Source organism: Protomyctophum bolini (genome assembly GCF_963924005.1).
Source record: "Protomyctophum bolini genome assembly, chromosome: 4".
NCBI lineage: Eukaryota > Metazoa > Chordata > Actinopteri > Myctophiformes > Myctophidae > Protomyctophum > Protomyctophum bolini.
In genome coordinates, this window is record NC_137865.1 from 39,542,092 (window position 1) to 39,565,702 (window position 23,611).

Sequence of the window (23,611 nt, forward strand, 5' to 3'; positions counted from 1 at the left end):
TGTGTGTGTGGGGTCTATTGGATGTGGATCACTGTTGTAACCTTGACATGAAAACTCTCAGTTAACTCACAGTTAACAGTTGTTGTATTGAGTTGTACTGTAATTCCTGAGCCTGATCTCCAGAGAGAGGGCATATATTACTGCATGCACATGCATGCACGACCACGAGGCCTGTCACAATGATTACATAATCGCCTAATCTAATCGCAATTATTTTTGCATAATCGTCAATCGTTTCCATATTGAAAAATCAGTGTGAAGTGAGGGGCGCTCACGCTCGTACATCATCATACATCATCTCATACTGGCCAATCAGAATGCCTGTTGTCTGAATAGATCTGAATAGATTTCTAAATCCATTCATCATATTCCATTTTAATCCGGTGTTTTCTTCCCCAAGTCCCAACCCCAATCAATAAACTCACCCCAAAATATTTTAAAGGACTAAAAGGAAATCTATACCTATACTTATTGACTTGATGGCAGTGCTGTGGGTGCTGTGCCAGGTCTCAGAGATCTCCCCAGGAGGAAGTCACTAATGTTGCTCTGGAGAGGGAAGTCTGGAACACTCTGGTGGAGCTGTTCTTTGCCCCCGCGACCCTATACGGATAAGCGGTTGAAGATGGATGGATGGATGTCATGATAATGATTTGTCACGATCCAAGTTGGCTTTGTTCGATGGAGCGTGTCTTGAGTGTAGGCCTACCTACTGTACAGGGTTTCATGAGGTCAGAACCGTCAGATCAACATATGGAATGTCAGAACAGGTCAGCAAGCTGCAAAATCCATCATGACTACATGATTTCTTTTCCCTTTTTGCTTCCTTTATGATGAATTCCTGTTCTGTTCTTTAACTATATAGAAGTGTCTATTTGTACATCTCTAAATGTTTTGATGAATTGAACATGGTGGACCCTGTTGTAAACAAGTGTAATGCTTAATTGGGTCGTCCACTCACAGTTAACAGTCTTTGTATTGAGTTTGTGCTTGAAATGTAGGCTACTGTAATTCTGCAAACTGTTAATAAATATTTCTATCAATCAATCAATGTAGCCCCAATACGTTCCCTCAGTCCCTACGCTCATTCTGTAGCTCCGAGATGAGCTACATAATGAGCGTAGGGACTGAGGGGACGTATTGGGGCTAGGTAGGGAGAATGTTGCCCCCATGAAACGTGTGATTCCCTCTTGCCGACATGTGCCGTTCGACCAATTGGCGGCCACTGTCATTGTAATTCCCGCCACACGTGGTACACGTTTCGCCCTCCCAGCCAATCGGAAGACGCCTGTTATGTGACATTGGAGCATACACCGACCACGCCCACTACTGTTTGGGTTGTTGACAACAGTGGATTGAGTGGAACGGTGAAGTTTGTTGAAGAGGCTGGCTGAGTGCTTCATTATACTGCATTTTTAGTCTGAATTTCGATTTTCCGACTCGCTTTTCCTAATCGTCGCTCCAACGATGGGCTTGAAGAAGTAATCATGGTGGTGAATTCGGTGCATTGGTTTCGTAAAGGACTCCGGCTGCACGATAATCCTGCTCTGCAAGAGGCGCTGAACGGAGCTGACACCGTGCGCTGTGTTTATATCCTGGACCCGTGGTTCGCTGGCTCCGCCAACGTGGGAGTGAACCGATGGAGGTCTGGGAATATTTATTATACAATTAATGCATAAATAAATAAAAACAAAGTGATTTAATGAGTGTTGAAGACATATCAGTCATAAGTTGAAGATCATACGTTTCGTCAAGTAAACATTTCCCTTAATATGTAATTTGTGATTTGTTTTTGTTTATTTTTGCCTGTTGGGTTTTTCTAGCTGGTTAACTGCAGGGTTATGTATGTGCAAACCATAAACATTATGTGCAGTGCAACGCTTGGAATTCAGTCAGGCTTGGGCCTCACCCAGTCCCCAGTCTATGCATTAAGCTAATAGCTATGTTGTGACAGACATGAGCCTATTTTGACTTTATTAGTTGCTGTTGAAAATGAAATTACCTTTGAAGCAAGTGTTCTGTCCTCATGCAAAAGCGCACGCATGAAATACGGCTTGGTTTAAAAGTACAGTTATTTTGGTTATCGGTGATGATTACACTTAGACGGCTATAGAATATTACTGCAAATAATGCAGTAATAATGCAGTCAGCTACAGTAATGCCAGTTTATAAATTAAACTCAATGATCATTATTAGCAGTCATTTGTGACGCAGCCAGTTTCATTTTTTATCTTGACCTGCTAATTTAGCCATATGATTAGGCTACAGAATTTAGCTGATAATTAGACAATTTGCGTTGCCAAATCACAGCGTATCATTTTACTTACAGTAGGAGATGAGTGCCTTTCCTCTATGGCCTATACTGTATGATCTGTATTCTGTTCCAGGGGTTCTCAAACTAGGATCATCTGGGGGGGACACCCAGGTGTCCATGAGGGGTTCAGGGGGTCCCCAGCAAAATGAACAACAGTTTAATTTCATCATTATTTCACTGGCTAGATAGAAGTCAGCCCATTGAGAAATGTATAAGAAGAATGTCTAAGTATTCAGACCAGAGGGTTCCTATATGATGAATTCCTGTTCTGTTCTTTAACTATATAGAAGTGTCTATTTGTATGTATGTCTCTATGTTTTGATGAATTGAACAATGTGGACCCTGTTGTAAACAAGTGTAATGCTTAATTGGGTCGTCCACTCACAGTTAACAGTCTTTGTATTGAGTTTGTGCTTGAAATGTACTGTAATTCTGCAAACTGTTAATAAATATTTCAATCAATCAAAAAAACTCTCTCCAGACAGACAATTCAGACAATTCGGTAGTCTACTACTAAAGTCTTCTATTAAAGTCTTCTATTAAAGTCTTCTAAGGCACAAAACCATTTTAAATGGGGCTTCAGTAGCCTCAGGCTTGGGTTAAGCTCAGGTTACTTTATTTGTACCCATGAGTAAATTTGATTTGCTGCAGAGAAGGCATCCATTTTGACACACATTTTACAATGTCGACGACTCTACACCTAAACAACTACTTTTACAAATACAATTGTACGGAAACACTGATATGATGCAGACTAAAATACTGTGTTGGTTAGTCATTGGAATTAATTGAATTGCTAGTACAGATTGAAACTCAATGTTGTAGGTATAATTTGCATACACAATGATCTAACAACAGGTGTTAGTGCTATACAGAAGAACACATGAAAACATACAGAAAAACGGAGTCTACACACCGAATCATGCTAATAAAGGTGATTGAGCATCTATAGGTCTTTGTTCGAATCGTAACCTTCTTTAGGTGGTAATGTACTAATACAATCCACTTTATTTATATAGCAATTATAGCACATTTCACAACTAGATGTTTAAAAAGTGCTGTACAGAAAATTAAAAGCTAAATACACTCTATAAGCTAAAACACAGAAAACAACAGCAAGATCACATGCACAGTTAAAAACCAAAACAACAAGAGAGACACATCACTGAAGAATACAAAATGCAGCAGTGTCAGCAGACACATACAGTGAAACAAAACGTAGAACATAGAAACTCTCAGATGGAATTAAAGCCAAACAAAGACATGACATAGACCACAGAACTCTCAAACAGAATAAAAAGCCAAGGTATAAAGGTGGGTCTTACTCTTAAGGCGAGATTTAAAAGTTTCGATGGTGGGGTGCGGGGGCCTCAAGATTCAACTGGCCTGAAGACCACATTGACCTTGAGGGAGTATAATAAAACCTTATTAATTCAGAGAGATACTGAGGTGCCAAACTGTTCAGTGAATACATATTCTATTTTTCAGAGGTGCAATTTTTTTATTTTATATATATATATATATATATATATATCAATGTTAGTTTTTGCAAGAAGAAGGTTGAACATACTGTAGTGTACATATTGGTATTGGTTGATTATTTATTATATTTTTCAGTGATCTGTCTTCATGCAGTTTGATTGATCAATTTAAATTGATTTGATTTGATTTCCCCCATGTCACGTGTCTCTCGTCAGATTTCTTTTGGAGTCTCTTGAGGACCTGGATAACAGTCTGAAGAAACTAAACTCCAGACTGTTTGTAGTCAGAGGGCAACCTACCGATGTCTTCCCTGGGCTCTTTAAGGTCAGTGTTAATAATTGATTTGTTACCAGACCGGGGGCTGCTAACCTGACATTTGTTGCCACAGTTTAAAGCAATTAAGAAAATTAACCTTTAAACATCTCTTTTACAAGGGAGCCCTGTCACAGGCACAGATATGGTCAGCTATAAATCACAAAGGCTAAAACAAATCAAATACGTTCCGAAAGTTGTATATCTTATAGGGATGTGAACAACTCAGTATTTTGCAGGTCGACGTGTCACTTGTCGTGGCCATATTTGTCCGTGGCCGTATTTTAAGGAATCGGGGAATAAATATGGATGACGGCGCAATTTATTTGACAACTGTGCTCCCAACGAGAGAGCAGGGGCATATTTCACGAAACTTGGATTAGGGATTATGCCAGGATTTAACAGATATCCTGGTTTAATATATCCTGGATCAGTGATTAACCGGTTTCATGAAAGCTGATTCATCTTGCCAGTTTAATTTAGCCAGTTAACCTGGATATGTTGAGGATTGATTTGGTTTTATGAAAGCAATGCCACATTAGTTGCCATGGAAACTAATGCTGTGGACATAGCCTGCTCTGGACCAGGCTAACGGCCAGGTTTAACCAAATCCTGATGTCTTTAGTGTTCATTAACACTTGCATGACGGCTAGAAACCCACCTACTGTACTACACGAGTTTAACCCATTTAGGCCTGACGTAAAAAATGTCAAAATGCCTTCTAAATCCTGACAGTTTGCTGAAAAACCCATGTATCTACAGTATGTCAGTGGTTCTCAAACCTATTCATGTCAAGGTCCCCAAATATGTATGACATTGGCCACCGACCCATCTGAAAATATGTTGTTCCAGGGACCCTCCCAGTAGCAAAGATTTGAGTTAAAAACTCGCTCTGTAACAATATATATTCAAACATTTCAGGCACATTTTCACGATTTTTCAAAAATAGCAGACCTACAAGTTCATAGCGGTGCCGCTTGTAGATCTGCTAAAGCATAACATAATGCTTAAAACACAATGGTGTTCCCGCCCAAAATGGGTTAAGCGCCCCGACACCTTCTTCCACCTGCGGCAGGGGGTTCTATTGTGTTTTAAACTGATTCACATTCCAACCTACAGTACATGTCGGCCAGTCTTCATTTGTTAAGCTGCAGTCAGAAAAATAATATACAACTTGTGAATGGTAACGAAATAAGATCCAAAGCCATATCTTTTTGACAAAAACAGCACAATGCGGTACGTGCGGTGAGTTTAAAAGGCGAGGAAATGCTTATAGGTTACATCTTGAGTGAAAAATGGATAGCCTAAAAATGATCTACTGGGAGCTCAACAATAAATTACACATTGAATGACAGTGTAGGTCTGGGTTGGAGCAGCCTAGTTTAATAAACTATAGTGTCCGAGTTCGTTTTGAGCGACGCATGCAGGCTGTGTTATTTGTAGCAGCCAGGCGTTGCTCAGAGTCAGACGAAATACGACATTAGAGTTATGTTATGTTGTCATTGTTATATAGATAGAGGGGGAAACATTAGGCTACACGTGTATTCATAGGAGCGCATCCATGTAACAAGTTTCGAATATAATTTGAGCAGGTGGAGAGACGCATCTCATTTAAACTCTGTAGCACGTTTCATAGATCATATGATAGGACCAAGTATGTGATGCATCATGATCACCACCACAGATAGACCTACAAACAACATGAGCTAAAAGGCAATTCCGCATACGTCATGCTACATTATTACTGGGATTCATGGACATTGCTGGTACTGTGTGAAGTAGGGCCCTGAACATTAAACTTATATTTACTGCTCTGTGCTCATATCCGGTCTATACCTACTGTAATGTACGGTAATTTGCAAGAACACATACTGTACATGCACAAACACACATACGGTTTCTGTATTCTCTAAACCAAGTGGCTAGCAAAATGCAGAGAGAGTAGCCTAGCTAGCAAGCCAGAATAAATACATAACCAAAAATCTGTTCTGAGCGTTTAATTGAGATCCGTATGTCAGTATAACGAACAAACCTTTGAAGCTTTAGATGTTCGGGCCAGTCCCAATTTCAGATGATATATGGTCAGCATTGGTCTTGTATGAATGAATATGAATATTATATTGTCAGGATCTAGATCTAGTCAGGAGAATACAATTTACAATTTAGGCATTTAGCAGACGCTCTTAATCCAGAGCCATTTCAATTAAGAAATAACAAAACATGGTAATACATCAAATACATAAAAAATAGTCATCAAGAATCATACGAACCTAACAGTGGAATATCTATATAATGAATGACTATGTAACCGATGGGACTGTATTTGTTCTTTAGATAGAAGCTTTTGCCATACTTCAAAATACTCTTTTTTTTAACCTCCAGTGACTGGGTACGTGGCAAATAGCCAGCACCGGGGATGCCCCCTACCACACATAAACATGGGCACACTCTGGACACTCTGAACAACCATCACTGTGGAAAGGACTATTGAAAGGCCTGAGCTATCAGACCACTATTTACTGTGTTTTAATATGACTGTCTCTGATCTAGAGAAAAACATCACTGAATATACTATAAAAAAGCGTTTTTTTTAGCTCATCTGCAGCCAACAAGTTCCCTCGTCATCTGGGGCCCCCCCTGTCCGATACTCCCCCAGCGAATGATATCGTTCAAAATTTTAATCTTAAACTAGACATAAACTCTTGACATAGTGGCTCCTTTGAAAACAAAAAAGAAACAGAACACCAGAGTAACACCCTGGATAAATGAGCATACACGTTGCTCTGTAAAGCACTTTGAGCTGCATTTCATGTCATGAAAGGTGCTATACAAATAAAGTTTTATTATTATTATTATTATGCGTATACAATAGAGTGCTATGTCTACATGAATGAGACTAGCAGGACAATGCCAAAGACGCCAAGAGCTGCCAGCCAGCAACCTAGTGCTGTGGGAACCAACACACGGGCGTGAGGACATCCTACATTAACATATGTGGATGTACTCAAACATTAACGTATGTGGATGTGCTCAAGAAAGACGTAGGAGCTCAAAGCACCAACGAACCAAATGTATGGAGAACCGGGATGACTGGAAGTGGGGATGCGCAAACTAAAGCCTGTACCCCTGGAAGCGACGATGGAGGGCTCGTCTGAGGAAGAGAGAGAGAGAGAGAGAGAGAGAGAGAGAGAGAGAGAGAGAGAGATTTAGGTGGTCTTTACACGAGAATGGTGTTCATAGAAAACGGCAAAATAAAGTATCGTTTGCTGTGGTCCCTTTAGACGAGAATGGTGTTTTCAGGAGGTGAAAACGCAACAAAGTGAAACCACCTCCCAGAGTGGAAATATTTGAACACCGTTTTATCCCTTCTCTGTGTAAACAGGCAAAATGGTGAATCTGCAAAACTTATGACATCGTGGCTCACGTTGGCTCACAGCGCATATGCGCTGTGAGCCTTAACCCGTCATCTGACGGGTTGCGAGGAGTTTTGGCGTCCATCGTGTTAATTGAGATCCGTATGTCAGTATAACGTTACAAACCTTTGAAGCTTTAGACGTTCGGGGCCAGTCCCAATTGCAGATGATATATGGTCAGCATTGGTCTCGTATGAATGAATATGAATATTATATTGTGGCTCAGTGGCTGGATGGCAACCGCAAGGTTGCCAGTTCGAACCCAGGCTCCCCCAGAGTTAGTGTCGAAGTGTCCTCGAGCAAGAAACTGAACCCCTAATTGCTCCAGATGTGCTGGTTGGTGCCTTGCATGGTTTCCGCCGCCATCGGTGTATGAATGTGTGTGTGAATGGGTGAATGTAATGCACAATCTATGTAAAGCGCCTTGGATAAAGGCGCTATATAAATGCACCATTTACCATTTACCATTTATGCGTATACAATAGAGTGCTATGTGTACATGAATGAGACTAGCAGGACAATGCCAAAGACGCCAACAGCTGCCAGCCAGCAAACTAGGGCTGTGGGAACCAACACACGGGCACGAGGACATCCCACATTAACATATGTGGAGTTTGTGGATGTACTCAAACATTAACGTATGTGGATGTGCTCAAGAAAGACGTAGGAGCTCAAAGCACCAACAAACCAAATGTATGGAGAACCGGGGAGTGGGGATGCACACACAGGCAAACTAAAGCCTGTACCTCTAGTCTGTACTGGTCTGCTGTCAGTCTGAAACCTGTGTCTCAGCTCGAGCTCTCTTATGGACTCAGACAAATGGCTCCATACTGTACATGTGAGTTGTTTGAGCCTGCATAGTGCCTATAGTTCCTACTATGTTACTAATGGTTTGTGGGAATTGGCACAGCCTCACTTTGTGAGGTCATTCATGACAGTGGGTGTGTCACGTGCAAGCTGTGCTGCTGTTGTACCTGACCTTCCAGAATCACAAGGCTGAACATCCTCCACTTTATTAAGCAAAACAGTGCTGTACTACTGCCGACCTCTTTCACACCATGATAATAATAGACACTGACTGTATTTATTTGTTTCACATACAGTAGCTGAGCTGGTAACGTCACACAGCGCTCTCTCTCTCTCTCTCTCTGACGTTATATATGATCTTGAACTCTATGGCCTCTTGTTTGAGGCTGATGTTTATCGGCGGCACAATTGTTGGGTTTTACACAATGCATGGTGGTGGAGTCAGTACTGTTGATGCCAACAAATAATAAACGGTGGTCCGAATTAAACGGGCTAACCCAGCACAAGAATACTCGCTTTTAGGGTAGAAACCCTCACAAAAACATGCAGTAATCCTGGTCTCTAAACTGCCTCCCCCTGGCCAGCCAGGGCGCCTGATGGAGGGGAAAGGAACTGGTTGGAATAACGTGTTCCTTCCACGTGCTACGTCCAACCAGGGAAACTCCCCCCTGTCAGGTGTAAAGGAGCAACTTGGACACTCGGGCATGAAGGGAGCATGAGTTAAGTCCGTTGCTCTCCCCAGGTTGGCGGAGGGTGTGTAGAGCCCAGGATCACAGTAGATGATTGGCACAGGGGTGAAAAATGGGTTACAAAATCGTGGGATAAAAAATATATATATATAATAAAAAGAAGAATACTCGCTTTTATGGAATTCTTTCTCATCATTCTCTGTGTCTGTGTTAGGGATGCCAGAAAGTGACCATCAGCCAAATCGAATAATCGACAGCTTATTGATTTTAAATCAATATCAGATAAAACTTTTAAGATTTTATATGATGCACATGCCATGGTGACATAACCATTATATGTTGAGTGCATGCTTTGATGGTTACAGTTTTATAATCAGTTTTGATGAGTAAATCTTTGTGGAGAGTGGAGACCTTCTCAGTTCTCATTGTATGCTAGTTACTTACTGCCATTCAGGAATGGAAAATTAAATCCATTTGGATTTGGGGAGAAATAGTTTCATAAGGGGCTGGTATGAACTATGAAGTACTTGATATAAACAGAAAACGTTCAGTTCACTAGTCTACACTCTACTCTACAACTGCCTTCATTTCATCTGATTGGCTGTCTGGCAGGCACTTAACAAGCGACCGTTAACTGTGTCTGTTAGAGAGAGAGGGGCAGAGAAGAGTGGCTTTGTTCAACTTGATTTATACTTATATTTTCCACTCTGATGAAGGTACATGTTCGATATACCATGCAGCCTTACTTATTAGCCTATATTTTGGCTATAAAAAAACTTTTCGGAGCCTCCGACGATTAATCGGAAAATCGATTAATCGGTGGCATCCCTAGTCTGTGTACAGTTGATGGTGATTAAAAAGAGGACGGAGGACATAGTATTTAACCAGCACAAGAATACTCACTTTTATGGAATTATTTCTCGTCGTTCTTTATCAGTCTGTGTACAGTTGACGGTGATTAAAAAGAGGACAGAGGACATAGTATTTACTTGCCGGTTAGATCTACAGTAGCTGTCATTATCAGAATGAGAATTTGCTTTTATTATCGTGTCACAGGTTTACAGGTGTAAAGAAGTGGATGATTTTTCTTTTCCCGAGAGTGCTACATTTGTAGTTTTCTTGAGTCAAACTTGAATATTGTCAGCAATATATTGCTGGTACACCACATTCATGGTGTGGATGGCGATGGCTTTAGGATAGAAGCTGTGCAGGTGTCAGTGTTGACACTTGATAGCTTTTTACAGTATATTCTCCTTGACATTCTTCTTTGTATTGTCCCTGAAATTGTCACAAAGCGACTAGAACAACCTCAAGCCCTCTCTGTGGACAAAATATTTGAAAATAGTTGACCTGAACGATGTTCCAATTGTTTTCTCCTGCCTAAAATAATGGATAATATTTGGTTTGTGGATACAATCTTTGATCATACTCAATAAATCATATATAAAAACATAATGTACAGTACCTGACCATATTTGTACACATCTGTCAATGTGTGTCAAAAGGATAAAACACAATAAAAGCTTGAGAGCTTATTTAGATTTTGGTCATTTGAGAGTTCTGATAAGTGGTTGTAGCCATAATCTAAATCTTCAAATCAATACTCAATCAACACAAAGCCTGCAGGTCTAGCTTACAACCTCAGCCTAAAAGTCTAATATCTCCCCCCGAGCTACAGGGAATTCCCTTTATCTTAAGATGTTAAGATGTTGGCTTTCCAATCCCGGGTGTTGCACACACACAGGCATGCACGTTGCACACACGCATGCATAAGCACACACCGGTGCGGCGGTGCCCATACATGCAATCGAGTCATTTCATTTCTCAACTGGAAAATCCAGAGCTCAACAATGTGTCCACTCTGTCATCAATTTACAATTTAGGCATTTAGCAGATGCCAATGTCATGCCAATGATCAAACTACTTTATCTCCACGCTATCATCACCAGAGCACCTACAGTACTGTCAGCTCACACCTTGGGCATTGAAGGCACGGATATTTTTGCAGATTGCAGACAATGCGGAGCAAGGGGAGCTCTCGCTGTTGTTCACGCAATGTCCCTCCCGTTTTAAACTCACCAGAGAATTGTTTGCATTCGCACAAATAATGGCAGTTATATTTTGAGGTCACACAGATTAGATTTCCTGATCATCTGCAAACAAAGATTTTGCTATTTCCGTTTAAAAAAAAGTCTCTTGTGTGCTGGGCTGGCTATGTGGATTGCACATACTGTAGCTTTAGGAAAGAATCTGTGCATGTGACAGGATTGACACCGATATTCTTTTATATTCTACTTGACAGTGAGTGTCAGTGACACCCTTGTATTGTCTCAGCAATGGATACAGAGAACACAGTAAGGGCCTCCCCAGGCCCTCAATGCCCTCAATATATTGTAAAATACTTGTGTGTGTGCACTATGAATGAATGAATGAATTTTATTTGTATAGCACCTTTCCAAACATATAGTTACAAAGTGCTTTACAGACAGGTTATAAAACAGTAATCATAAAAACGTCAAAACAACAAGGCATCAAAACATCAGAGACAATAAAACATGAAGAAAAGAACAGGTCAATAAAACAATTAAAAACAATATTAGGAAAAACACTTGGCATACAGATGTGTTTTTAAAAGCGTTTTAAAAGAAGGCACTGATTCTGCTAATCTAAGAGCCAAAAGGCAGGGAGTTCCAGAGCAAAGGTGCCCGAGCCGCAAAGGCCCGGTCACCCCGAGTGACCAGACGCGTTGCAGGATTAACTAGGATGGCCCTATCCGATGACCTAAGGGAGCGCACAGGGTTATGGGGTTGCAGCAAATCTCTTATATAAATGGGAGCTAGACCATGAGCTTTAAAAGTAATCAATAAAACCTTAAAATCAATTCTGTAGCTCACAGGGAGCCAGTGAAGACTAGCTAAAATAGGTGTGATATGTTCACGCTTTCTCGTGTTGGTGAGAAGGCGAGCCGCAGAGTTCTGCACCATCTGGAGGAGAGATATGTTACCAGAGTATATTGAATTACAGTAATCCAGTCGTGAAGATATGAACGCATGTATGACGGTTTCCAGGTCTGCATATGACAAAAAAGGTTTAATTTTAGCGATATTCCTGATTTGATGGTAACATGACTGGACTACTTTGGTGATTTGGGTGTTGAAAGAAATATCCGGATCGAAGAAAACACCTAGGTTGCGGGCTGAGTGTGTGATGTTTGCGGATAGGGTGCAGAATGAAATGAGTGGGTTGAGTTTGGGGGGCCAAATATGATTATTTCTGATTTGGATTAATTTAATTGCTAGCCAGAATAGCCAGTAAGTTGTTTTCTACAAATTGTAATCGAACTGTATGGAATAGTGACTTTGTTCTACATGGCAACTTAATATGATTTTAGAAAAGGTTTTTCTCATTGTGTACATACAAACAGCTTTTCAGAAAATGGCCAAAAAAAAGTAAGTTTTTCCCCCACCCACTAATCTGTTTTGGAATTTAGCTGTGGTTTGGTTGCTTGCAGACTCATGAAATATGTTGTCTTCTGATGCAGGTGTCTTACTACTGTAACTGTACCAGTCCTCTCTAATAAATTTCCCCTCTCTTTTTCTCTTGTTTTTACTGTTGTCTCCTCTGTCTTGGCTTCTGTTCAGGAGTGGAAGGTGACCAGGCTAACGTTTGAGTATGACCCAGAGCCTTATGGGAAGGAAAGGGATGGGGCCATTATTAAGATGGCCAATGAGTTTGGTGTGGAGACCATGGTCAGAAACTGTCACACTCTCTACAACCTGGACAGGTTTGATATATTTCCGATGCACACACATTACACAATTTACACACAAAACAATTAGGATTGTTGAAAACCAAACCAAAAACTGAATTGGGATCACTTTGATGTTCGGATCAACAAATCAAAACTATGCTGGAAAATCAAAAAAAAAAAAAAAAGTATATATATATATATATATATATATATATATATATATCCCAAAGATTTTAATAAATAAGATTGGGATCAGTTTTGAGCCTTACCTTATGTTAAAATGCCTGGTAATGTTTGTAAAAAAAAAAAAAAAAAAAAAAAAACATTTGTAGCCTGGCCCTGGTTGATTTTTTTTGTCACATTTGCAGCGGCCTCTTGCCTACCTCTCAGAACAGTATATTCAACCAAATCAATGAGATCATATCATTTTCTCAAAGCGTATTTCAAAAATAAATGTCATTTCGTTCAACCTAAAATTACCTTCAACTAAATATCTTCCTCTTCAAAATAAGAACCATCATTAGTCAACGCTAGTTTTACTTACCGGAAGTGTATAGACATTTGAAGTACGTGACACCAGACACCCCTGTTCTTACAGTATGCAGGACAAAATGAGGACGTGTGCCTCCAAAGTGTTGGCAGTCGCAGCAGTTTTAGTCTAACCAGATTAACAATGCACCTGATATCAAGGCCAAAGTGAAAACACAGCCTGGAGGTGGGGAACAATACCTGGCATGATTCTCGTGTTCTCTCAGCCTGTGTATCAGAGTCTCAATCAGTAGTCACCTGCGATGTATCAAATGACTAGATTTGTGGTTGGTTTTGTCACTGAGTGAGAATGAGTAACACCCAGACATAAATGTATAACAATCAATGGAAATCAGACATGGAAAGTTTTAAACTACTGGACCACGACCCCATTTGAAAGCCATACTAATAAGACATTAATCTACTAGCCAAGGCTTCCTTGAAAATCATCTGAAAATCTTAATCTACTACCAAGTTCACCACACATTGATTGCAGGAGTCTAAATTAAGCATAATTCTGGATAAGGTTTTGATTGGCCGGGGGCACACCTTAGCGCACAGTCCGCGGCTGTGCGCTAAGGTGTGCCTGCGCTGAGAGTGGTTGCAATGCAGACTCAATTTGTTGCTGTGTGTATCAGTGGGTACTAGTGCATGTCACTGATTGGGTGAAGTGTTTGATTGTTACCAGTGCACCGGCATTGAGCAAATCATACTAAAATATGCATCCATTCCATTCCATTCCATTCTCTGATCAGGAGAGACATGCTGCTATTTTGGTGCACAGCACACAAGCAACACATTCAGGCACCCAAGCTGGGATCAAGCTGGGACATTGTGGTTCACACGTTAATTAATGCCACCAGCAGAAGTTATTTTTGTTGTACATTTTAGACATTTGCTGACAGTTCATGGCAGATTATGAAACCATTCCTGCTTTGTGTACTCAAGTGACTTCTCTTGGAGAAATGAAATAAACATGTTGAAATGAAAGCAAGAGTTTCTGCAGCACATCAAACAGTGACATCAAGTGGTCACCCCTCGCTACTACAGATCACACTCCCAGACATGTGCTGTGTGTGTGTGTGTGTGTGTGTGTGTGTGTGTGTGTGTGTGTGTGTGTGTGTGTGTGTGTGTGTGTGTGTGTGTGTGTGTGTGTGTGTGTGTGGGAGCTTAGTTGTGTTATGTGTGTGTGAGAGAGTCAGAGAGGGGAAAGAGGAGAGATGAGGCCTCATCTGTTAGGTGTTTGTGTTTGTGTTTTGAGGGAGGGCTGTGTGGGGATTGACATGTGAGGCTGTACATACGTGCTCTGTGAGTACACTGGCTGGCTGAACTTCACCTGCGATAAAGTGACCAATAGAAACCTAACCGCTCCTGCAATGAACCAATAGGGATTCTGAAACGACTTACGTATAGAAATGTGTTGTATAAGATAGAGAAACTGACAGACACTGTCAGCTGATATATTGCCCCAAATAATATTATCCATAACATCTCATAACTGCAATTGTATTTATTTTTTATTATTTTATTATTACATTTTCAAACAGGTTCACCTATCTCACTCAGAATACTTAAAGTTTTTGATGTAAACTGTATTCAGATTTTATCTTTTTGACTTCACTCCCAAAAAAAAACATATTTCATCTTCATTCCCATATGCATAAGCAGTGCTCAAAACACTGCATTCCTGTCATTTAATTGCAGATTTTGCCGAAGTGAAAACGTGTTGCACATTGCACAGAAAAACATATCACCAAGACAATACAAAACAATGAGGTCCTCACTGTACACAGTACAATTTCTCCTGGATGGTACAAAGGTTTCTCTAACAAACAGTGAATAATGATAGGCTCTTTATGACAGATGCAGAGAAGAAAAGATGACATGATGGTGCCAGTTTATCGGATGAGACAGGATGATGTGCCTGATGAATAGGCATATTATCTCTTGACCGGCAGTCGTCAAGTCTGTGTTATAGTGGGGCCAAGTTTGAGTTATTGTTGGGCTCCTCTTATCAATGACCTTGTAGGCATGAGGACATTACAGTATGTGCTCCTTCAGTAAAACACAAACCCTGACTTCTAGAGGAAAGGGGCGAGAGCTGACACTAGGATGAGTTAAACGGTACAAAAAACATACAGGATTTGGGCTTATGCAGAATTGTACAGAAAGTACAAGTAGATAAAACCGACCTATCAGTAGTGCAATAGGGAAAAATATATATTTAAATAAAAATGCACAGAATACAAACCGATACACAGTAAAATAAATTAAATGATAATGAAAACATAGCTTTATTAATTCCCAAAGGGAAAACTATATTAACCACCAGTATATGCCACAACATCCTGCATTTGGCAAGCAGACCCCTAATATACTGTATATTTTGCAGTTAATTTCTATAGGAAAAACGAAAACGCCACTGATGTTGAATCACTTCCATTCATCTTCAGACTGGAGCTGTCCCACAAGATCTCCCACCATATGAAAGCTCTTGTGGGACAGCTCCACGATATACTATGTGCTCACATATCACTGTACTGTACCAATCCATTTCTGTTCTCCTTCACAGGATCATAGAGATAAACAACAACAGTCCTCCGTTAACATTCAAGCGTTTCCAGGCCATTGTGAACAGACTGGAGCTTCCCAGGAGACCTATGCCTACCATCAGCCAGCAGCAGATGGACACATGTAGAACTCACATAGCTGAAAACCATGACCATCACTACAGTGTGCCGTCCCTGGAAGAACTAGGTGAGAGAGTGAAAGAGGCAGGCCATATTTGTGCGTGTGCATGCGTGCGTGCGTGTGCCTGGAGCAAATTTCGCCAACTTCTGGACCGATCAGCGGAAACCTGATGATGAATGTGTCGATAATGTACCACAGTACTTCCTCTATTTCCACATGTTTTGTACTTTGTACTGAAATGTAACTTTCATTTTATAATATTGGAAGTCAGGGGGCTCTGATAGAACTGAAATCAGTCAATCTTTTAACCCATTTTGGGCGGGAACCCCTTTTAGTTTCCTGGCTTTGCCCTGGGTTGGCTCCCACAGTGTCCGTTTGCTTGCCACCAGATTCCGGGTGCCTAACACGGTGTCCAGCCAGCCTCATCCTTTTCTCTCTTGTCTGTGACCAATAGTAGGTCCCCACGTTTCTGAGATGTGGTCCTCCCATATGAGACTTAGTGCCATTTGTAAGAACTCCTCAAACTCCTTTTAGATGGCCAGACCTTGCACTAATCTGTTCTCATGGTCTTTGAATTGGCAAATGACAATACAGACTATGACTCTGACACGTTGGCTTCAATATAAGTTCTTGTTTGCAAGTGACACTGTCGTGCAGCGGTGTATAAATTAGGCATCAGCTAGACTGTGAGAGTCAATCAGAATAAAGAATGTATGGCAGAAATAGGATTCCCTTCTACTTTCAGGCTGTAAATAATCAATCTTTCTTACTAGGGTTCAAGATGGAGGGTTTACCTCCTGCTGTGTGGAGAGGAGGTGAGTCTGAAGCCCTGGACAGACTAAACAAACACCTGGACAGAAAGGTAAAGAAACTACTTAAACCTCAACCTCCACGTATCGGAAGTAGCACACAATATTAACATGCTACTACTGTTAAAGCTATAATCTGGGACATTTGGCCAGTATAAAATAGTTGGTGTTTTACATGGAGGTTAATGCCATACAGAGTTGCTCACTGATATCTGCTTTGTATCCTGTCTTTGGGTGTAGGTGTGGGTGGCTAACTTTGAGCACCCACGGGTCAATTCGTGTTCCCTGTTTGCCAGTCCCACAGGCCTCAGCCCCTACCTTCGCTTTGGATGTCTGTCCTGCAGGGTGTTCTACTATAACCTCAGAGAGCTGTATATGAAGGTAACACACACACACACACACACACACGCACCTTCTCTGCCCTATATAAACCCACCAGTGTTAACCCATTTTGGACTGATGGTGATTAAAAAAGAAGGCTTCTTCCATTTGTAGATCAACGCTTTAGTAGAGGTTTGCGTTTGTTAATGTGCTACGTAGCATAGTTTTCTCTCTAATATATAATTTTCATTCTGTACTTTCTCTTTCTGTCCGTCTTCTCCCTCGCCACTAGCTCCGTAAGCGCTGCAGTCCACCACTGTCCTTATTCGGTCAGTTACTATGGAGGGAGTTCTTCTACACAGCTGCCACCAACAACCCAAACTTTGATCGCATGGAGGGAAACCCCATCTGTGTCCAGGTGTGTGACATCACGGCTCTGACATACTGTAGTAAAGCACTTGCCTAATGCCCATGATCGCTCTTGTTGATGCTATAACCACTATTAGTACTGACATGATACGAATTCTAAAATAACATAACTCTGTGTCTTTATAGTTTTATTATGATTTCATACACATACATTTAACACATGAGCTTAGCTCTTTAAGTAGCGTAGATGGTAAATAGGCCTTGTGTTAAATCTACAAAATAGAGCTAGACGCAAAGGTCTCAAAGCATAGATGGCTAAAGACTGGAGATTTGAGTAAACACGTTGAACCTGTGTGATAGTTGTTCACCCGTCCTGGGGGTTTAGGAAGCACGTATGCTATCAATTAGCAAAGCTATAAATCTGTACAGTAAAAAACCATATTGTTGTTGTGAGTTAGAATTCAGTTGAAGTTATAATAATGAATCTCTCCAGATTCCGTGGGACCAGAACCCTGAGGCGTTGGCTAAATGGGCAGAGGGCCGAACCGGGTTCCCCTGGATAGACGCCATCATGACACAACTGAGACAGGAGGGCTGGATCCACCACCTGGCACGACACGCCGTGGCATGCTTCCTCACCCGGGGAGACCTCTGGATCAGCTGGGAGAGCGGCATGAAGGTGGGAGAGAGAGGACGGGTTGTCACTATTACATAATCGTCTAATCGCAATTATTTGAGATAATCGCAAATAATTTGTCATAATCGTCATAATGGTGTCCATGTTGCAAAATGTTCATAACATAAAAAAGCAGAAATAGCAGATCTACTTGCTACAAGCTTGTAGATCAGCTATTATTACATTTTTTAAAGTATAAAATGGATAAAAATGGCAGTAATTTCTTGGTTTATTTCAGTTATTTGTCATACAGTATCTGCCCTGTGTACTTTTCTTTATTAAGAAGCCTAAAACGTTTCTATTCATAATGTTCCAATTTCCAATGCCAAAAGCAATTAAATTAATATGTTGTTAATCGCAATTATTTCTGTGACAATTAATCTTAAATGTGTAATTATGACAGCCCTAGAGATGGACAGAGGATGGAATGGAGGAAAACCATGAAGGCTATAGTGGATGTTTTTTGTTTTTTTGCTAATCCTTGAATGCGCTGACCATCCTGACCATCCTGTGTGACTGTCCTGAGGTTCTTCCATTATCATCTGACTCTTGTGTGCGTTTAATGCAGGTGTTTGAGGAGCTGCTGTTGGATGCGGATTGGAGTGTGAACGCTGGGAGTTGGATGTGGCTGTCTTGCAGTGCCTTCTTCCAACAGTTCTTCCACTGCTACTGTCCCGTTGGCTTTGGGAGGCGCACAGACCCCTCGGGAGACTTCATCAGGTAGCGATCTACTGTATACTGCATTATGGATATACCCTGATACGCCAAGTTATCGCTGCAGTGCAGTCAACCATTTTGTATATCTTCACGTGATCAGATTTATTTGCTGTGTTTATGTAAGGCATAATCGATGACAAGTGGTGCCGTTTTTGAGGAATAATGCACGGCACAGAGGCTATTACAACGTGGAGGGATGTTTGTTGCTGTGAATTGAATTGCTTTTTCCAGCATGACTTAAGCATGATCCCTTTATAGCATACTCTGTTTAGTTTACGTGCGGAAATATGTCAAGCAATGTTACCGTCACTGTTCAAATACTGTACTTCCTACCTGTCCTTTGCGGTATACATCCACTAGAGGGCAGTTCAGACTCAAACATCTGTCAGCAAACATGACAATAGTCGAGGAGGTCATAATGATATATGTTAAAGAGCTGACACGGACAACTCATTATTATTATTATTATTATCATTATTATTATTATATATCTTCTTCCTCCATCTTGGCTCATGGTATCTGTGACCCAATGGAAGTAACCTGAGCTAACAGTAGGCGACAAGAATAGACTGGGCTTTCTTTGTAACTCTGACTTTATATAGTTGAGAAAGGTCATTCTGATTTGGGCTCACACTTTTACTGTGCATTCTGACAATGACAATACCCGCTAAGCTGTTCTTGTTTTTTTCCCCAGGCGTTACATCCCCATTTTAAAGGACTACCCAAACCGGTACATATACGAGCCCTGGAACGCCCCCCAATCAGTCCAGAAGGCCGCCAACTGTGTGGTGGGAGTGGACTACCCCAAACCCATGATAAACCATGCCGAGGCCAGCAGGTTGAATATAGAGAGGATGAAACAGGTCTACCAGCAGCTGTCACACTACAGAGGACTAAGTAAGTAAACAACTGTCATAATGGAACAAACAACTATATTCAGGGCTTAAAGTTCTCAGTCCTGGGGACTGATTTCAGTCCTGAGGATCTCATAGGGGTCATGTAATGAGATCAGTGCAGATTTGCAAAAAAACATTTTGGCATGTTTTTGGCTTTAAGCCCTGCCTATATTCCCTAACCCTATCATTTCATTATAAACCATATGTGTCCTAAATTAAAACAAACACATTGATTGCATTGTGTTGTGTGTGTGTGTGTGTGTGTGTGTGTGTGTGTGTGTGTGTGTGTGTGTGTGTGTGTGTGTGTGTGTGTGCGTGCGTGCATGCATGTGCGTGTGTGTGTGTGTGTGTGTCAGGTCTCCTTGCTTCGGTACCAACTATTCAAGAGGAGGCGGAGCCACCCATGACTGACGACTCCCAGACCGATAGTGGTTCTGGTGAGAACAGTTTTTATATGGCCTGATTTATTTGTGGCTCACCGAAAACAGCAGATCCTACCATCTGTGCTATTTCCTGTGTGCCGGCACACAGCTAAGTATAGGTTTTATAAGGCTTTAGATTCAGTTTAAAATGTACTACAGTGTTTAGCACTTGTAGAAAGCACCGCATCCGACTGATTTTGTTTTCGATTATAATTTTTGACGATTTAGAATATGTCAAATCTGCCTTCACATGTTTTGATGGACGTCTTTGTACAAGTGAAGTAACCATGATGCAGCCTCTTAACCCATTTTGGGCGGGAACCCCTTTATGTGTTAGCATTATGTTATGCTTTAGCTATTGAAAAATAGGAGATCTACAAGCTCAGAGCTACGAGCTTGTAGGTCTGCTATTTTTGAAAAATCGAAGAACGACTGACATAGAAACATAGCTTTTTCAGAAAACTGTCAGGATTTAGAAGACATTTTTAGAGTCTGATCTCAGGTCAGAATGGGTCTGAACACTGTGGCATTGCATGTGTGTGTTTTCCAGACTCCCCTGTCGGAGCACCAGTTGACAGTGAAGCCGCAGGCTGCTCTACAGCCACAGTACGCACATCCCCTACAGCCCCTTCCCTGCGTCTCACTCCACGCGGAGTCTCCTCTGCTGTGACATCACATGCAGACCTAGGGCACGTTGCGGTCACAAGGAATGACTCATCCCAGACGCCGTCAGCACACTCGTGTCAAATCACAGCCTCGGGCACGGCCCCTCCTGCATCCACTACATCCGATGACCACACAGCAATCCAAATCCAAGTGTCAAACCTGGCCCTAAATCAGGCCACCGCCTCCTCCCCTTTCACTTTTCCGCTAACCAACCCAGCTGCTAGCCCTCAAGATCCTACACTCGCCTCGTTATCCCCGTGTCAAAGCCCTCCCACCCCCTCGGCACTCTCCCCTCATCCGGCGTCACCCCCGGCTTCAGCACAGACGCCCGGCCAAGGTCAGAAGAGGAGAGGCCAGTACCGAAAACTGAGACGCACCCAGAGGCAGCGGGACAGACAGAGCTACGTGACGGCGACCAGGGAAGGAGGAGGAAGAAGAGAGGAGGAGATGGAAGAGGAACTGGGAGAGGATGAGCGGATGGAAGAAGGGATATCACAGAGGAGAGAATAAAGAAGCAGGAATGATACAATAAGGTAGTGGGACAATTGTGTGTGTGTGTGTGTGTGTGTGTGTGTGTGTGTGTGTGTGGGGGGGGGGGGGGGGGGGGGGGGGGGGTGTTTTATTCAGGTTTATTCTGGAACTGTGGTGGTGTCACTTCACTTGCTGATTTGCTGTGCGTTCTTAGCTTGTAAATCATTTTTTTTCAGAGATGTAACAGAGATGAGATGGAGTACAATTGAGTTTAAGTGAAAAGTAGAGTAGAGAGTTAATTACATGTGGCCTTTTAAACACTTTTCCAGGCTTTTTATTAAAGGCGTTTGACCATGACCTGATGGAGATAATTCAAATATAAATGTTTTGCATGACAGTTAAGGACAGGTTATGTGTGTGCATACCCTGTACCCATGGCTAAAACCCTGATTGTGTGTGTGTTTCAGGAACACTTTGCGTCCAACAGAAGACAGAGGACACCTCCCACTGGAGTCTGGACTAACAATCCTCATATATATTCCTCTGTTCCCAACCAGAGGTGGAAAGATACGTATTACTTAAAAAATACCCTATTGCCTAAATAAGTATACTGGCAGTGGCACGTTCAGGTGGAATTATTTGTGCAGGTTTTGCCTGCACAAATAATTCATCGGTTACCTCTTGTGGCATTGTGCTGGTGAGCAATTTAATATTTCTATCAGTTATGGCAAGTACTGTAAAGTCCTGTATGACCATATTTAATGTGTCATATAAGATATATGCTATTATTGTACTTGTACTGTAATACAGTGACTAAAGCAATAATATTACTTTCCACCTCTGACACACACATGTGAACATGTATATTTATCCATGTACCGCCCATGAGCAATGTGTTTTCAACAGGAAAATTGGAGTCATCACTCATTAATTGATACCCATGTGTGCAACAATGTACACTTTATACAACAGCAGATACGACACATGAATATGTAACACATGCTCATAGTACTAGTACTCTACTAGGGGCCATATTTATTTTACTTCACTAGTTACATACATAAATCCTATATGTATGAGTGTACGTGGTCTATATAGAGTACCAAAAAGCTGCAACCATCGCATTTTGCATTGACTTCTCTTCCAATATTCAGACGCTCTGGACAACCTGAATTGTGTGACAGCTCCAAGAGCGCAACACTCCAGAGAGCACCTGGTGCCCCAGTAGTTGTAAAATTCACTTAGTTTGGGTCTTTGGCCAGTCAGAAAAATGAATGGAAGGAATGACCAGAAAGACCAGACAGTGGCCTTGTGGTTAGAGTGTCCGCCCTGAAACTGGGAGGCCGGGGGTTCGATCCCCGGCCAGGTCATACCAAAGACTGTAAAATGGGACCCAATGCCCCCCTGCTTGGCACTCAGCATCAAAGGGTTGGATTGGGGGGGTCAAATCTACTAATCAAATGATTCCCGAGTGCGGCACGGCTGCAGCTCACCGCTCCTTGGCTGCGGCTCACCGCTCCAAGAGATGGGTCAAATGCGGAGAACAAATTTCACTGCGGTAATGTGTGTGACAAATCGTATGACTTTGACTTTGACTTTGAATGTACAAAAGTTTTTAAATTTTTGGTCACAATTTTTTGTTGGTCTGATCACCTTTCATTTAACTGAAACGGGGATATAAAGATCCTAGTGTGTTGAATGATGGAAGTGAATTGAAGTCATGGGTGAGGTTTGTCTTTCCAGATTAAGTCCTCCCCATATAATCTTTAACCCATTTTGGGCGGGAACCCCTTTTGGTGTTTTAAGCATTACGTTATACTTTAGCTATTGAAAAATAGCAGATCTACAAGTAGGTCTGCTATTTTTGAAAAATCGTGAAAATGTGGCACAAATCTTAAAAACTGAAAAGTTTGAAGCTCATAGAGCATATACTGAAGCCCTGTATATGGTGTTAATATGTAAATGACTAATTTGATTATTTTGGAAAATATTGCAGATATTTTACCCCGATTTGAAAAATATATTTGTATTCCATCTACATGCGCCACTAAATGATTTTTTGATTTAGGAGCATCACATACAGTACACAGTGTACACGCACAGAGACATGCACAAATGCAGAGGTACAACAATTCACACACTGAAACTACTTTGCCACTGCTAGTGTCTCTACAACTGTAGTATTTTGTTACACTAGTAAAAGTGAGAAACCACTAAAAGGGAAGAAAATAAAACAGGCCGAGAAGTGCCTGGTTTCGGGCTGTGGGCCAGAGCCGGGTG

At 41.5% G+C, this 23,611-nt stretch overlaps 1 protein-coding gene across 1 annotated transcript; it reads left to right on the top strand.

The window, feature by feature from the left end:
• The first annotated feature begins 1,353 nt into the window (after positions 1 to 1,353).
• On the top strand, positions 1,354 to 23,611 carry cry2 (cryptochrome circadian regulator 2). Its single transcript, XM_080760729.1, has 13 exons — positions 1,354 to 1,642; positions 4,009 to 4,117; positions 12,656 to 12,798; positions 15,866 to 16,050; positions 16,758 to 16,846; positions 17,034 to 17,174; positions 17,407 to 17,532; positions 17,977 to 18,162; positions 18,728 to 18,879; positions 19,571 to 19,773; positions 20,129 to 20,209; positions 20,745 to 21,393; positions 21,799 to 23,611. Exons 1-12 carry the CDS (start codon positions 1,485 to 1,487, stop codon positions 21,368 to 21,370), a joined length of 2,199 nt encoding a protein of 732 aa, XP_080616855.1. The 5' UTR covers positions 1,354 to 1,484; the 3' UTR covers positions 21,371 to 21,393; positions 21,799 to 23,611.

What these genes read in the sequence shown, in the direction of transcription:
- cry2 (XM_080760729.1), top strand. Translation starts at nt 1,485, where the DNA reads ATGGTGGTGAATTCGGTGCATTGGTTTCGTAAAGGACTCCGGCTGCAC. An exon ending in TCTTCCCTGGGCTCTTTAAG is followed by an intron (nt 4,118 to 12,655) that starts GTCAGTGTTAAT and finishes GCTTCTGTTCAG; the next exon opens with GAGTGGAAGGTGACCAGGCT. An exon ending in GTCACACTACAGAGGACTAA is followed by an intron (nt 19,774 to 20,128) that starts GTAAGTAAACAA and finishes TGTGTGTGTCAG; the next exon opens with GTCTCCTTGCTTCGGTACCA.